General features: G+C 44.4%; 1 protein-coding gene across 2 annotated transcripts; it reads left to right on the plus strand.

The window, feature by feature from the left end:
* Positions 1–4258: 4258 nt before the first annotated feature.
* LOC119482685 (serine/threonine kinase receptor associated protein) lies at positions 4259–16232 on the plus strand. 2 transcript variants are annotated; one of them, XM_037760479.1, is made up of 9 exons: positions 4259–4547; positions 9179–9314; positions 10893–10974; positions 11132–11204; positions 11475–11574; positions 11786–11923; positions 12925–13061; positions 13175–13324; positions 13423–13595. In XM_037760479.1, exons 1-9 carry the CDS (start codon positions 4436–4438, stop codon positions 13443–13445), a joined length of 951 nt encoding a protein of 316 aa, XP_037616407.1. In that variant the 5' UTR covers positions 4259–4435; the 3' UTR covers positions 13446–13595. The 2 variants fall into 2 exon arrangements, with proteins under 2 accessions (XP_037616407.1, XP_037616406.1); XM_037760478.1 differs by lacking the exon at positions 13423–13595 and adding an exon at positions 15478–16232 and having other exon boundaries at positions 4261–4547.
* Positions 16233–16426: the final 194 nt, after the last annotated feature.

A 16426-nucleotide genomic window follows, 5' to 3' on the forward strand; every position in this document is an offset into this window, starting at 1 on the left:
TCCTCCTCTTCCTCCTCTCCTCTTCCTCCTCCTCCTCCTCCTCTTCCTCCTCTCCTCTCCTCCTCCTCTCCTCTTCCTCTCCTCTTCCTCCTCCTCCTCCTCTCCTCCTCTCCTCTTCCTCCTCCTCCTCCTCCTCTTCCTCCTCTCCTCTTCCTCCTCCTCCTCTTCCTCTTCCTCCTCTCCTCCTCTTCCTCAGAAACAGCTGAGACAACAACCCCCCCGCCTCCTCTCAGAGGACTCACTCTGCTGCTTCAGATCTCAGGTACAAAAATATAAAATATAAAATAACAAATAAACATCCTTAAAGCGTCGAGTCATCATCAGCATCATCACCAGAGGAGGAAGTCATCTTCATCTTCAGCCAGCGAGGCTCGAAATGATGCAGCGATTCATCCTCATCCTCCTTCCGCTGCCTGCATCCTCCTCCTCTTCCTCCTCTCCTCCTCCTCCTCTTCCTCCTCTCCTCCTCCTCCTCCTCCTCCTCTTCCTCCTCTCCTCCTCCTCCTCCTCTCCTCCTCCTCCTCCTCCTCCTCTTCCTCCTCTCCTCTTCCTCCTCTCCTCCTCCTCTTCCTCCTCTCCTCTCCTCCTCCTCCTCCTCTCCTCTCCTCTTCCTCCTCCTCGTCCTCTCCTCCTCTCCTCTCCTCCTCCTCTTCCTCTCTTCCTCTCCTCTCCTCCTCCTCTTCCTCTTCCTCCTCTCCTCCTCCTCCTCTTCCTCCTCATCATCATCCTCCCTCCTCCTCCTCCTCTCCTCCTCATCCTCCTCTTCCTCCTCCTCTTCCTCTTCCTCCTCCTCTTCCTCCTCCTCCTCCTCTCTCCTCCTCCTCCTCCCTCCCTCTTCCTCTTCCTCCTCTTCCTCCTCTCCTCCTCTTCCTCCTCCTCCTCCTCTCCTCCTCCCTCCTCCTCCTCTCCTCTTCCTCCTCCTCCTCCTCATCCTCCTCCTCTCCTCTTCCTCCTCTCCTCCTTCTCCTCTCCTCCTCCTCTCCTCTTCCTCCTCCCTCCTCCTCCTCTCCTCCTCCTCCTCTCCTCTTCCTCCTCCTCCTCCTCTCCTTCTCCCTCCTCCTCCTCCTCTTCCTTCTCTCCTCTTCCTCCTCTCCTCCCGTCCTCCTCTTCCTCTCCTCTTCTCCTCCTCCCTCCCTCTTTCTCTCCTCCTCTCCTCCTCATCCTCCTCCTCTCCTCTTCATCCTCCTCTCCTCATCCTCCTCTCCTCCTCCTCCTCATCCTCCTCATCATCATCCTCCCTCCTCCTCCTCCTCTCCTCCTCATCCTCCTCTTCCTCCTCCTCTTCCTCTTCCTCCTCCTCTTCCTCCTCCTCCTCCTCTCTCCTCCTCCTCCTCCCTCCCTCTTCCTCTTCCTCCTCTTCCTCCTCCTCCTCCTCTTCCTCCTCCTCCTCCTCCTCTTCCTCCTCATCCTCCTCCTCCTCTTCCTCTTCCTCCTCCTCTTCCTCCTCCTCCTCCTCTCTCCTCCTCCTCCTCCCTCCCTCTTCCTCTTCCTCCTCTTCCTCCTCCTCCTCCTCTTCCTCCTCCTCCTCCTCCTCTTCCTCCTCATCCTCCTCCTCCTCTTCCTCTTCCTCCTCCTCTTCCTCCTCCTCCTCCTCTCTCCTCCTCCTCCTCCCTCCCTCTTCCTCTTCCTCCTCTTCCTCCTCCTCCTCCTCTTCCTCCTCCTCCTCCTCCTCTTCCTCCTCATCCTCCTCCTCCTCTTCCTCTTCCTCCTCCTCTTCCTCCTCCTCCTCCTCTCTCCTCCTCCTCTTCTTCCTCCTCCTCCTCTCTTTTCCTCCTCTCCTCCTCCCTCCCTCTTCCTCCTCCTCCTCTCCTCCTCTTCTTCCTCCTCCTCTCCTCCTCTTCTTCCTCCTCCTCCTCTCTTTTCCTCCTCTCCTCCTCCCTCCCTCTTCCTCCTCCTCCTCTCCTCCTCCTCTCCTCCTCCTCCTCCTCCTCTCTGTCTGGCTGTTTTTCTGCTTATTCACTGGCACCAGGACGCCGTCTCTTATATCAATTATCAATAAACATCATGCTCATATATATATATGTTATATATATATATATTTATAATATATATATATATATACATATATATATATATACTAAACAGAGCAAAAAGTGTTTATTCTTAATAATGTAATATTTTATTATTTTATTATTATATAGCACATGATAATGATCTTATATCAATTACTGATAAACATCATGTTCATTATATATGTTATACTATATATATATATATATATATATATTAGTTAGTGGTCCAATTATTAAACAGAGCAAAAAGTGTTTATTCTTAATAATGTAATATTTTAATATTATTATTATTGTTATACTATATACTATAATGATCAGTCTCCAAACCCAATCAGAGCTTTATAAGCTTTTAAAAATATGTATTGTATTTTTACAATATAGAACTATATATTGTTAGACTATATATATATAAAAGAATGAGCATGATGTGTATCGATAATTGATATATGATCATTATCATGTGCTCCTATAATTAAACATTTTTTAATATTATTTCTAGGACATTGGGGCTATTGAGTGCATGCGAGTACATTTATTTTAGTATAACAAGTTATTAAAATAATATAGTATAGGCTACTTTAAACTTTTATATTGAAAATATGTACTTGTACTTTATATTTATAAATCATATTGTCACTTTATACTTTTGCCAAAATGTAGGGTACAATATGAAAAACCTTGTCTAGGTAGGATAAATAGAAAAGTATGAAGATAAAGAAGAGCATTGATTTATCAGAGTGTGAAGGTATTGATCTCCAGCAGGGGGCAGCAGCACGCCGGAAGTGAGTTTATCCCGCTACCGACATTAAACACACGAAGAAGTCATTGGCCAGCCTTCAAAGTAAAAGTACAAACAAATTTAAAAATAATAATATATTTTTTAATTGGTTTATAATGCATTACATTTTCACAGTTAAAGCGTAGATTAATATTAGACGCCAAAAATAGTCCTAAAATATATTAGAATACAATACTGTGTAAAATGGGTAGATCATGAAAAACACTATAAACACTTTTCATCACTAGTTGACTAATATAATATAATAATGATAATAATAATAATAATGATAATAATAATGATAATAATAATAATAATGATAATAATAATAATAATAATAACAATAATAATAATATGAAGAATAGAAGACTTACTTAGACTACTTATTTGCTCTGTAATTTATATGCCCTGCAATGTTCTTCCAATTAAAAAAAAAAATAATAATAATAATAATAAATAACAACAAACAAGACATTATGAAATGAATGGTACTGCTAAAGAAAAAATATAAATATGTGAGTTATTTGTACATTCAAACCAAAGATACAACCAAATGCATAGTCTCTGGTATGTGTTACTGATGAATATATGGGCAGATAAAGACTGTGATAAAAAAAAATAAGAATTATAAAACAGTCACTGTGTTTTGAAATTAAAACAATCTTTTGAAATTTAACATTTTTAAATTAAAAAAAATGCTGGAACAGGATTAAAGGGAGTGTTAGTTAGAATCATAATGTGTTGTTAACAGCTTCACCTGTGTCCGTTAAGTCAACTAAAGTCAGCGTCCTGTTGCTGGCGCTTGTGCTCGCTCTACATAGACATGAAGGAGCATCGCTCAACACAGTGAGGAGACACACGTCAGCTAAAAGCACAATATCACTCTATATTTCAGCTGCTTGGCAGTAATGTTAGCTGACCAGACCAAGGTCTCTCCATGAATCAATGCTGATCCTAGTGTTGGCTTTTCCCGCCTCAGCCTCCCGACCGCGGCCGGAGGGAACGGGGGAGACGCCGGAGTTTTGGTGGGAGACGATAACGTTTCTCTCTGCGGAGCCCCGTCACTTCACAAGACACGGGAAACCTCTGTTGGTCTGGAGGAGCTGCAGCAGTTATTTCTGCACAAACGTCCACTGAACATTCACTAGATATTCTCAGAGCTAAACTAACTCTTCTGCAGTGTGGAGTGAGCAGCATGCACGTGAGAGGTGGAGAGAGAGAGAGAGAAGGAGCGCGCTGTGTGAGTGTGTCCCGACCCGGTACACCTATACGCTTAAAAAGTTACAAACAGTCCCTTTAATAAAAAAAAATAAGAATTTGCAAACATCAAACCGGCCAAATCAAACCTGATGGCCCCACTTTGGCCAGCCCTGTATTAGATAAACAAATACACAGGCGACGCTTTTATTGTGAAAATATCTCCCCGGAAGTACTCCCTCTTGTTGTGGCCGGTGGAACATCCGGGTATTTCCTCTGTGACTCAGTGACGTCGCGTTGCACGTTGCTAGTTAGTTGCAATGTTGTAGCTATTAGCACGACTAGCCTCATTTCCTCTCTGCAGGCTTCACCTCCTCATTCAGTCCCTCTGCTCTCTCCTCACTCCCTCACCAGCTCCTAGTCCACCGGCAGACCTCCGTCCATCACCATGGCGATGAGACAGACTCCTCTCACCTGCTCAGGTCACACCCGGCCTGTAGTGGACCTGGCCTTCTCTGGGATCACTCCCTACGGATACTTCCTCATCAGCGCCTGCAAGGGTGAGACACTTTACCCTTTACTATAGGGTGAGACACTTAACCCTTTACTATAGGGAGAGACACTTTACCCTTTACTATAGGGAGAGACACTTAACCCTTTACTATAGGGGTGAGACACTTTACCCTTTACTATAGGGAGAGACACTTAACCCTTTACTATAGGGAGAGACACTTAACCCTTTACTATAGGGAGAGACACTTTACCCTTTACTATAGGGGTGAGACACTTTACCCTTTACTATAGGGAGAGACACTTAACCCTTTACTATAGGGAGAGACACTTAACCCTTTACTATAGGGAGAGACACTTTACCCTTTACTATAGGGGTGAGACACTTTACCCTTTACTATAGGGGTGAGACACTTTACCCTTTACTATAGGGAGAGACACTTAACCCTTTACTATAGGGAGGGACACTTTACCCTTTACTATAGGGAGAGACACTTTACCCTTTACTATAGGGTGAGACACTTAACTCTTTACTATAGGGAGAGACACTTAACCCTTTACTATAGGGAGAGACACTTTACCCTTTACTATAGGGTGAGACACTTTACCCTTTACTATAGGGTGAGACACTTTACCCTTTACTATAGGGTGAGACACTTAACCCTTTACTATAGGGTGAGACACTTAACCCTTTACTATAGGGTGAGACACTTTACCCTTTACTATAGGGTGAGACACTTAACCCTTTACTATAGGGAGAGACACTTTACCCTTTACTATAGGGTGAGACACTTAACCCTTTACTATAGGGAGAGACACTTTACCCTTTACTATAGGGAGAGACACTTTACCCTTTACTATAGGGAGAGACACTTTACCCTTTACTATAGGGAGAGACACTTTACCCTTTACTATAGGGAGAGACACTTTACCCTTTACTATAGGGAGAGACACTTTACCCTTTACTATAGGGAGAGACACTTTACCCTTTACTATAGTGAGAGACACTTTACCCTTTACTATAGTGAGAGACACTTTACCCTTTACTATAGGGAGAGACACTTAACCCTTTACTATAGGGTGAGACACTTTACCCTTTACTATAGGGTGAGACACTTAACCCTTTACTATAGGGAGAGACACTTTACCCTTTACTATAGGGAGAGACACTTTACCCTTTACTATAGGGAGAGACACTTTACCCTTTACTATAGGGAGAGACACTTAACCCTTTACTATAGGGAGAGACACTTTACCCTTTACTATAGGGTGAGACACTTAACCCTTTACTATAGGGAGAGACACTTAACCCTTTACTATAGGGAGAGACACTTAACCCTTTACTATAGGGAGAGACACTTTACCCTTTACTATAGGGAGAGACACTTTACCCTTTACTATAGGGGTGAGACACTTAACCCTTTACTATAGAGAGAGACACTTAACCCTTTACTATAGGGAGGGACACTTTACCCTTTACTATAGGGAGAGACACTTTACCCTTTACTATAGGGAGAGACACTTTACCCTTTACTATAGGGAGAGACACTTTACCCTTTACTATAGGGAGAGACACTTTACCCTTTACTATAGGGAGAGACACTTTACCCTTTACTATAGGGAGAGACACTTTACCCTTTACTATAGGGTGAGACACTTAACCCTTTACTATAGGGAGAGACACTTTACCCTTTACTATAGGGAGAGACACTTTACCCTTTACTATAGGGAGAGACACTTTACCCTTTACTATAGGGAGAGACACTTTACCCTTTACTATAGGGAGAGACACTTTACCCTTTACTATAGGGTGAGACACTTAACCCTTTACTATAGGGAGAGACACTTTACCCTTTACTATAGGGAGAGACACTTTACCCTTTACTATAGGGGTGAGACACTTAACCCTTTACTATAGAGAGAGACACTTAACCCTTTACTATAGGGAGGGACACTTTACCCTTTACTATAGGGAGAGACACTTTACCCTTTACTATAGGGAGAGACACTTTACCCTTTACTATAGGGAGAGACACTTTACCCTTTACTATAGTGAGAGACACTTTACCCTTTACTATAGGGAGAGACACTTAACCCTTTACTATAGGGTGAGACACTTTACCCTTTACTATAGGGTGAGACACTTAACCCTTTACTATAGGGAGAGACACTTTACCCTTTACTATAGGGAGAGACACTTTACCCTTTACTATAGGGGTGAGACACTTAACCCTTTACTATAGAGAGAGACACTTAACCCTTTACTATAGGGAGGGACACTTTACCCTTTCCTATAGGGAGAGACACTTTACCCTTTACTATAGGGAGAGACACTTTACCCTTTACTATAGGGAGAGACACTTTACCCTTTACTATAGGGTGAGACACTTAACCCTTTACTATAGGGAGAGACACTTTACCCTTTACTATAGGGAGAGACACTTTACCCTTTACTATAGGGGTGAGACACTTAACCCTTTACTATAGAGAGAGACACTTAACCCTTTACTATAGGGAGGGACACTTTACCCTTTACTATAGGGAGAGACACTTTACCCTTTACTATAGGGAGAGACACTTTACCCTTTACTATAGGGAGAGACACTTTACCCTTTACTATAGGGAGAGACACTTAACCCTTTACTATAGGGTGAGACACTTTACCCTTTACTATAGGGTGAGACACTTAACCCTTTACTATAGGGAGAGACACTTTACCCTTTACTATAGGGAGAGACACTTTACCCTTTACTATAGGGAGAGACACTTTACCCTTTACTATAGGGAGAGACACTTAACCCTTTACTATAGGGAGAGACACTTTACCCTTTACTATAGGGTGAGACACTTAACCCTTTACTATAGGGAGAGACACTTAACCCTTTACTATAGGGAGAGACACTTAACCCTTTACTATAGGGAGAGACACTTTACCCTTTACTATAGGGTGAGACACTTAACCCTTTACTATAGGGTGAGACACTTAACCCTTTACTATAGGGGTGAGACACTTTACCCTTTACTATAGGGTGAGACACTTTACCCTTTACTATAGGGTGAGACACTTTACCCTTTACTATAGGGTGAGACACTTTACCCTTTACTATAGGGTGAGACACTTTACCCTTTACTATAGGGTGAGACACTTTACCCTTTACTATAGGGGTGAGACACTTAACCCTTTACTATAGGGTGAGACACTTTACCCTTTACTATAGGGAGAGACACTTTACCCTTTACTATAGGGTGAGACACTTTACCCTTTACTATAGGGAGAGACACTTAACCCTTTACTATAGGGTGAGACACTTTACCCTTTACTATAGGGTGAGACACTTTACCCTTTACTATAGGGAGAGACACTTAACCCTTTACTATAGGGGTGAGACAGTTAGTGAGACACCTGAACCTTCGGTAGTGAGACAGTTAAACCTTCAGTGGTGAGACACCTGAACCTTCGGTAGTGAGACAGTTAAACCTTCAGTGGTGAGACACCTGAACCTTCGGTAGTGAGACAGTTAAACCTTCAGTGGTGAGACACCTGAACCTTCGGTAGTGAGACAGTTAAACCTTCAGTGGTAAGACACCTGAACCTTCAGTAGTGAGACAGTTAAACCTTCAGTGGTAAGACACCTGAACCTTCAGTAGTGAGACAGTTAAACCTTCAGTGGTAAGACACCTGAACCTTCAGTAGTGAGACAGTTAAACCTTCAGTTGTGAGACAGTTAAACCTACAGTAGTGAGACACCTGAACCCTCAGTAGTGAGACACCTGAACCTTCAGTAGTGAGACACCTGAACCTTCAGTAGTGAGACAGTTAAACCTTCAGTGGTGAGACACCTGAACCTTCAGCAGTGAGACAGTTAAACCTTCAGTGGTGAGACACCTGAACCTTCAGCAGTGAGACAGTTAAACCTTCAGTTGTGAGACAGTTAGACCTACAGTAGTGAGACACCTGAACCCTCAGTAGTGAGACACCTGAACCTTCAGTAGTGAGACACCTGAACCTTCAGTAGTGAGACAGTTAAACCTTCAGTAGTGAGACACCTGAACCTTCAGTAGTGAGACAGTTAAACCTTCGGTAGTGAGACAGTTAAACCTGCAGTAGTGAGACACCTAAACCTTCAGTAGTGAGACACCTGAACCTTCAGTAGTGAGACACCTGAACCTTCAGTAGTGAGACAGTTAAACCTGCAGTAGTGAGACACCTGAACATTCAGTAGTGAGACAGTTAAACCTGCAGTAGTGAGACACCTGAACCTTCAGTAGTGAGACAGTTAAACCTGCAGTAGTGAGACACCTGAACCTTCAGTAGTGAGACAGTTAAACCTGCAGTAGTGAGACACCTGAACATTCAGTAGTGAGACAGTTAAACCTGCAGTAGTGAGACACCTGAACCTTCAGCAGACCTCAGATCAGCTCTTACTGCTTGTTTTCCTCCGGTCTGTGAAATCTTGCAGATGCTGTTCGGAGCACCGGAGGACACAGAGACACATGATTGTTGTCAGGTTACCTGTCTCATGCTCTACTGTCCCGATATCGTGACCGTTTTATAAAAAATAACTTTTTTTAAAATCATATTTGCTCCAATCTGTTGTACCTCAGCTCAGTAGACACTTGTCGGCTGCTGTCTCTACAGGTGTTGTCCATAATTAACCTTTGTGTCCTCCCTTTTTGTCAGATGGCAAGCCCATGTTGCGCCAGGGAGACACAGGGGACTGGATAGGAACGTTTCTGGGTCACAAAGGCGCTGTCTGGGGAGCCACTCTGAACACGGACGCCACCAAGGCAGCCACCGCCGCGGCCGACTTCACAGCGTGAGTGGAAAGTCCGTAGAGACTCCTGCCTAGCTGTGTGCCTTGAGGCAAGATGTCTAAAATAATCCAGTCATCTACGATACCTCTCTCTGTCTCTCTGTCTCTCTGTCTGTCTCTGACTACCTTTGGGTAGACTGCAGCACATATGAAAGTATTATAAGAGGGAATATGTGTCATGAAGCTGGATTAGTGAGTTCAGCCAGCTATCTTTAGGGTTTACTCAGGTTAGACAGCATCACAAAGCTGGTTCACTTTTAACTGGGGGTATATCACCATGGTAACCTGGATGAGATTAACATCAGAGCATCACTTAAACATCTCTTCTAGTGACCAAGATAAAGAGTTTACGATACAGTGAAAGTAATAAAGAGAGATTTTTATAGATCAGTAGAATATGATAATCATGTCAGAGATGGAAGAACAGTTTTCAACGTACGTGCATATTAATTGCACCCAATTTCTTTTATTCCTGTTCATATTTATTGCTTTTCTATAGGCAGGCATACAACTGTGTGTCAATTATAAATAATACCGCCTTCCTTTAGGTAGAGTTAATCATGAGAGGACTAAACTCATGCATGCACCGCGTACCGGTTCTTCTGAGCCCCGGACAGCCTCGGGCCGATATAACCCCTGAGTTTACCAAAGCAATCATGACTCATTGTAAAATACTGGATATAACTCAACACTCTGTGTAGCCTATACATCAATGACAGCTGTTGACAGATGTTTTAGGATAAAGGATTGTATCGGATTAGACCTTTTATTTCCCTCAGATATCCGATCCAGTGATTTTGGCCAGTATCGGACCTAGGGATGCACCGATACCACTTTTATTCAGACTGAGTACAAGTACTTACATTTGGGTACTCGCCGATACCGAGTACCGATACGAGTACCGATACGAGTACTTCTCTGTGCCGAAAGACCCTCGTTAACAGCCAGCTGGAGGGTGTGAGCGACACACGGCAGGCTGGGGAGTCCCGCATACGAGGCGGTGCGCCGCCACCGGCTCTAGGTCGACTTGGAAAAGCTCGGGGTGAAGGTGGCTCGCGGCCGCAGCTTTACAGCGCTCCCCGCCGCATCATGACGGGGCTCCCTGCTCCCGGTGCGTCTGTCGACCGTGGCCCGTCTTGAAACACGGACCAAGGAGTCTAACGCACATGCGAGTCAGAGGGTACAAGCAAAACCCCGTGGTGCAATGAAAGTGAGGGCCGGTGCACGCCGGTTGAGGTGGGATCCCGGCCCAGCGGGGTCGGGCGAACCACCGGCCCGTCTTGCCCACACAGTCGGGGAGGTTGAGCGTGAGGATCAAAAGATGGTGACGAGAGGTGAACGTCACGCTGCTGTAAAGTGGTATCGGTGCCATTTTGCGAGTACGACTACATGAGCACAGTATCGGACGGGTATCGGTGCTTCACTAGTATTTTCTTGTAAAAATACCCTCCTATCTTGTATCTGTATCTTCTTCATTTGCTTTTTTAAATCACTGAACAAACCCTGCTTTCAAACACACTATATGTGAAGAGAAATATTAATACTGGAGCTGCATAAAAAGATGTACTCTGTGCTTTTCAGAAAGGTGTGGGATGCGGTGAGTGGAGACGAGGTCCTCACGCTGGCACACAAACACATCGTCAAGACTGTCAACTTTACTCAGGTCGGTGTAGTGTCTGGATATGGATGAGCTATTCAAACGACTGGTTTATGAATCTGATTGTTTCTGTACATAGCCTGTATGCATTTATGTGAATGCGCTGATTTCATTGGGATAAAACTGCTATTGTCTCTCAATATACTTCTGCCTCTCCTCTCAGGACAGCACCTGTCTGCTGACTGGAGGAAACGACAAGCTGCTGCGCATCTACGATCTCAGCAACCCTGAAGCTGGTAAGTCAGATACACATACATGGAGGATCTGATTTATTTGGTAGGGCTTAAAACTTGTCTCCCTTTTTGGCTTTCTTCATCATCTGCTCTGGTCAATGCTCCACCGCTCCCTACTGGAGACAGATCTCATTTCAAATCAGTGGCACGTAAACGTCTTTGTAGCTCTGTGAATTATGAAAAAGAAGAATAAGTTATCCCCGTCAAGCCCTGGCATTTGTGTTGCTTTTCTTGTCCTCTAATGTCGTTGCATTTTTTTGTTGTGTCCTTTAGCACCTCAGGAGATCGCAGGTCACACCTCAGCCATAAGAAAAGCCTTGTGGTGTAACAACGACAAGCAGATCCTCTCCGCTGCTGAAGACAAAACCATACGGTCAGTGAAGTGGCTTCTCGTGATTTACCTTTGTGTGTCAATGCCCACACTTCAACTCAGCATCCTGACTGTGACTCTGCTCTGTGCCGCCGCAGAGACAGTCAACTGTCTTAACAAGTCACGTCTCCCAACAGTGAACACACCAGAGACCTTTTGGATGTTCTAGCCTCTATATGTGTGTGTGTGTGTGTGTGTGTGTGTTTGTGTCCAGGTTGTGGGACAGGAGCTCCATGGAGGAGGTGAACACGCTGAAGTTCGACACGTCGGTGAGCAGCATGGAGTATGTGGTTGACGGAGAGATTCTTGTGATCACATATGGAAAGACAATCGCTTTCTACAACGCTCTGAGGTACGCTGTGCTCTCACCATGCACATCCTGGATAACTAACATGTCCACACTAATTAACCCTTTCACACCAATAACCAGGGTGGGACCGGGGTTGTCTGACTCATGTTCAACCCTTCTTTTGTCAATTCAAACCAAGCAGTTGCGCCCCCATTTGCAACCAATGACATCATTTGTCCCGCCCCGCTCGTTAGCGACCCTGGTGGTGTGCCATTCACTTTGAAATCTGCCCTTGGCCGACTCACCTCTCGACCTGGGTCGCAAAGCCGAGTCGGTGAATGCGGGTTAACCCTTTCAAACTAAATCATCGCTGTTTCAACCCTCGGTGTGAAGGGGGTATAATGGGAATACAATGAAAATGTGATGTGTCGGTTGGGATTCTGTTTCCATATCAGAACAGTTAGCTCTGTTCTCTTTTGCTTCTTCAGTCAACCGTTGCAGCCAAGTAATGTGAGTTGAGCCGAGAGTGGCATTACACAAGTCATTTCTGGGCTGCTGCATTGAGACATTTGTTCATGTCACTATTTTATACTCTTGCACTTACTACAAAAAGAAAGTGAGTACACTTGTTCTCCATAACCAGCGATGTGGAAACAAACAGTACTGCTACATGGAAACAAATAGATTCCCATATGAATCACGATTCTTCCAGAATATTTACAAAACAAAATAGGCGTGAGCGTCTGGACGGTGCACAGCGTGCACACGCACGTTATTTTGTTCATCTTCAAAGAAGGCATGCCTTTGGAGACATTTAGGATTCAATAACTTAATTAACTTTGCAAGACGGGGTGAAGTGTTGAGTGAATACCATCCAACCAACACACAAACATGACATGAAACGGTCACTATATCGTGACAGTAGTACATGAAACAGGTAACCTAGAAATAATCATGTGCCTCTGTGTCCTCCTGTGTCCTCCTGTGTCCTCCGGTGTCCTCCTGTGTCCTCCACAGTGACATCAGGTTAGTACAACATTCAAATGATTTTTAATTTGTTCCAGCCTGGACCTGATCAAGACGGTGGAGGCCCCGGCTACCATCAACTCAGCCTCCCTCCACCCGGAGAAAGACTTCTTTGTTGCCGGTGGCGAGGACTTCAAGCTCTACAAATTTGACTACGGCACCAAGGAAGAGCTGGGTGAGCAGCTTTTTCTCTACATCACATTTTCTCTGGATCATTTTAGAGACGTTTTACTCCTGTTAGACAGTCAGCTAATGTAATTCCATCCTGTCTGTCCCTCCTGTCTGCAGAGTCCTATAAGGGTCACTTTGGTCCGGTGCACTGTGTTCGCTTCAGTCCGGACGGTGAGCTGTACGCCAGCGGCTCTGAGGACGGCACGCTCCGGCTGTGGCAGACGGCTGTGGGGAAAACCTACGGCCTGTGGAAGTGTGTCCTTCCTGGTAACACGCCGACTTTGAGCTCTCATTTATGTAGTCAGAGTCTAGAAGAAAATGCTATGTGACATCGAGCGCAATTTATTTGTTTTTCTTCTTTTCAGCAAACGGCAACCAACAATGTTAAATAGTGAAGTCAGTGTGAAAGTGTGTAAATGCAGATCCTCCAATTCAAAAAGCACAAGAAGTTAGAATCTCAATGTCTCCTCATGTCTTCATGGTGGTCTTTTGTTTTATATTGTTTCATAAATAATTAAAGTTGTACTCTAAAGGGTTAGTATTGCACTTCACTTGAGGAACTTGCCAGAGACAGAGTTTAAAAAAGACTGGCCCAAATCAAAGCGGCAGAGAAACCCTGAGTTGCTGGATCCTATTTTTTTTCATTATTTCCCATAATGCAACTCATGACTGTCTTTCAGTTAGAACCTCCCTGCTTGCTAAACACCCATTCCTTTCAAACTCCACACCTCCAGCTTTCTGTTATACACCGATCAGCCATAACATTATGACAGCACGGTCACCCTGACCGGTCTACGCAGCAAACTGCTCCTCACTGTGTGTTCTGACACCTTTCTATCAGAACCAGCATTAACTAGTTCAGCAGTTTGAACTCCAGTAGCTCTTCTATTGGATCAGACAACACGGGCCAGCCTTCACTCCCCACATGCATCAATGAGCCTCGGGTCTGACCCTGTCGCCGGTTCACCGGTTCTCCTTCCTTGGACTACTGCAGACCGGGAACATCCTACAAGAGCTGCTGTTCTGGAGATGCTCTGACCCGGTCGTCTAGCCAGCACTATCTGGCCCTCGTCAAAGTCGCTCACATCCTCACGCTGGCCCGTTTCTTCTGCTTCCAACACAAAGTTCAAAATGTTCACCTGCTGTCTAATATATCCCCCCCACTGCCAGGTGCCATGGTAACCAGATAATCCATGTTTTCACTTCACCTGGCAGTGGTCTGAATGTTACGGCTGATCGGTGTATGTTTTGTATTCTCCAAGCCCAAGCTGAGATAACTGATGACATCACTATGAGGTCATCAGGGTTTTTTGGGGGGAGGGTGTTTCCAGACATTAAAAAGTTTCCCCAGAGCCACAGAAGACATTATGCAACTGCTTTCACAGGCTGAGTAGATTAAAGTTATTTGTGTGTCAAATCAGTGAAGTGCCCCATTTTTTAAAACCAAGGTTATTATTTGTGAGAGGGGCCTCATGTCTGACGTCTGTGAGTACGACCACGACTGTACAAGTGGAACATGTACGTCACAGACGCCCATGTCGTGCTGTATGTACATCTGCTTAAATGACACGTTTTTTTTGCATTTAAATATGCAGAAAATATGATTTAAAAAAAACTATTTTTATAAAACGGTCGCTTTATCATGACAGTAAAACATGAAACAGGTAACCTGAAAAAAATCATGTTCCTCCGGTGCTCCTAACGGCATCTGCAAGATATCACAGACCGGAGGAAAACAAGCAGTAAGAGCTGATCTGAGGTCTGCTGCCCAGCTGCCGTCTTTGAGAGCCGGCTGTCAATCACTTTGAACTCTGACCAAACGGTCAAACTAGGCAACGCTGATCTAATATGAATCAATATTCTGTTACTGTAATGTCTCTGTCTCTCCTCACATGTTGTCAGAATCATCTTGTAGTGCACAGTTTAGCTGCAACATGAGAAAGTTTGTGAAGCAGCCGCCATTGTGAAATCTGTTGAGGGAACGGCCAAGTTCTGGTCACATGACCGGAGCACAGCCAATAGGAACGCTCAATGAAATGACCTGTGATTGGTCAAAGTCTCCCGTCACGGGCTAGATGTTTTAAAGCCTGAAAACAGAGCCATGAGGAGGAGCACAAGTCTCTCAGAACACTTGAATTACAACATGCTGAAAGGTTATTATGGGATTTTTGCCCAATGATGACAAATATATACTGACTACTGCAGCTTTAAACTTGTTGGTTGTCGTCTGCTCAGAAACCTCCGACTGAAAAATGGAGACTGTGATTGAATCCTGTCATTAGCAGCTACTTCAGGCTGCTTCTCTTGTTTCCTACATCAGTAGTTGTTTTTTTGTGCGAGCAATATCGTAGCATATCCAAATACCGGTATGATTTCTTTCTCATTCTTCCTCTTTTGTGTTGTCTCGTCTTCCTCCTCAGAGGACCTGGGGGCAGAGAACTCTGAGCAGCTGTACACTCCGATCCCTGAGATCAAAGCATGAAGAGATAAGCGGTGCTGTTTGGAAATAGGACGAGAAGAGACGAACGGAGGGGTGTTCCAGCGTTCTATCTGGCCCCAGCAAGGAGCAGAGTCCAGAGCATCTCCATCCATCAGGAACCTGATGTGGATATTATGACTGCCCAGTCTGTCATAGACTAACCCATCACACACACACACACACACACACACACACACACACACACACACACACACATACACACTGATTTAATGCAGTCATAAGGACAGTATGGGCTGCAGAGTAAAGCAGTAGAGCTGTGAGTGTCTGCTCTACGCTGCCTGCTTTCTCTCTGATGAGCCCAGTTCTGTCTGTCTCCTTAAACTTATTTTAACTTCCCTATAAAGAAAATGCTAAGATTGGTTTTTGGTTGCAAAATTAATTTAATGAACTGGACCAAGGCTTTTTGTTTTCAGTTCATAGTTACAAGAATACCATAGGTAGTTGCACAGTTTGTGCTAAAGTAAGGCGCTTTCATTTCTTCAGAAACATTACTGCTGCTTTTGTACTGGTTGAGTTTAAAGTACGTAAGTTAAGTGTCCAAATAAATGAAACTATTGTTTTGTGACAAAGAGATGTTGCTGGGTTTTTTCAGTTTTGGTTTCTGTCTTCATTTTGTGTCCAGTGATGAAATAAACAAAAGCATTACTGTTGTTTGGAAGTAATGCACAAAGGGCAGACTGGCTGTGGTGTTTTTAATTATTTTATTTTTAATGTAGTCGGGGGTATACAGCGCTCCATCCTTCCATCCTTCCATCCATCCACGTGTCACACTTTCGTTTCCGGAGCAGAACTCGGAAACTATTTAACTTAGGAACTTCCCATGTGGTATGATGGGTGACAGTTTGGTCTAGTTGTGCCTTTTGGGGGTT

This window comes from Sebastes umbrosus, chromosome 23 (genome assembly GCF_015220745.1).
Source record: "Sebastes umbrosus isolate fSebUmb1 chromosome 23, fSebUmb1.pri, whole genome shotgun sequence".
In the NCBI taxonomy this organism is placed as follows: domain Eukaryota; kingdom Metazoa; phylum Chordata; class Actinopteri; order Perciformes; family Sebastidae; genus Sebastes; species Sebastes umbrosus.

Bases quoted from the DNA above. Each gene is read 5' to 3' on its own strand.
- LOC119482685 (XM_037760478.1), top strand. From the start codon at position 4,436: ATGGCGATGAGACAGACTCCTCTCACCTGCTCAGGTCACACCCGGCCT. The intron at 9,315-10,892 runs GTGAGTGGAAAG...TGTGCTTTTCAG, and splicing joins GCCGCGGCCGACTTCACAGC to AAAGGTGTGGGATGCGGTGA. The intron at 11,205-11,474 runs GTAAGTCAGATA...TGTGTCCTTTAG, and splicing joins TCTCAGCAACCCTGAAGCTG to CACCTCAGGAGATCGCAGGT.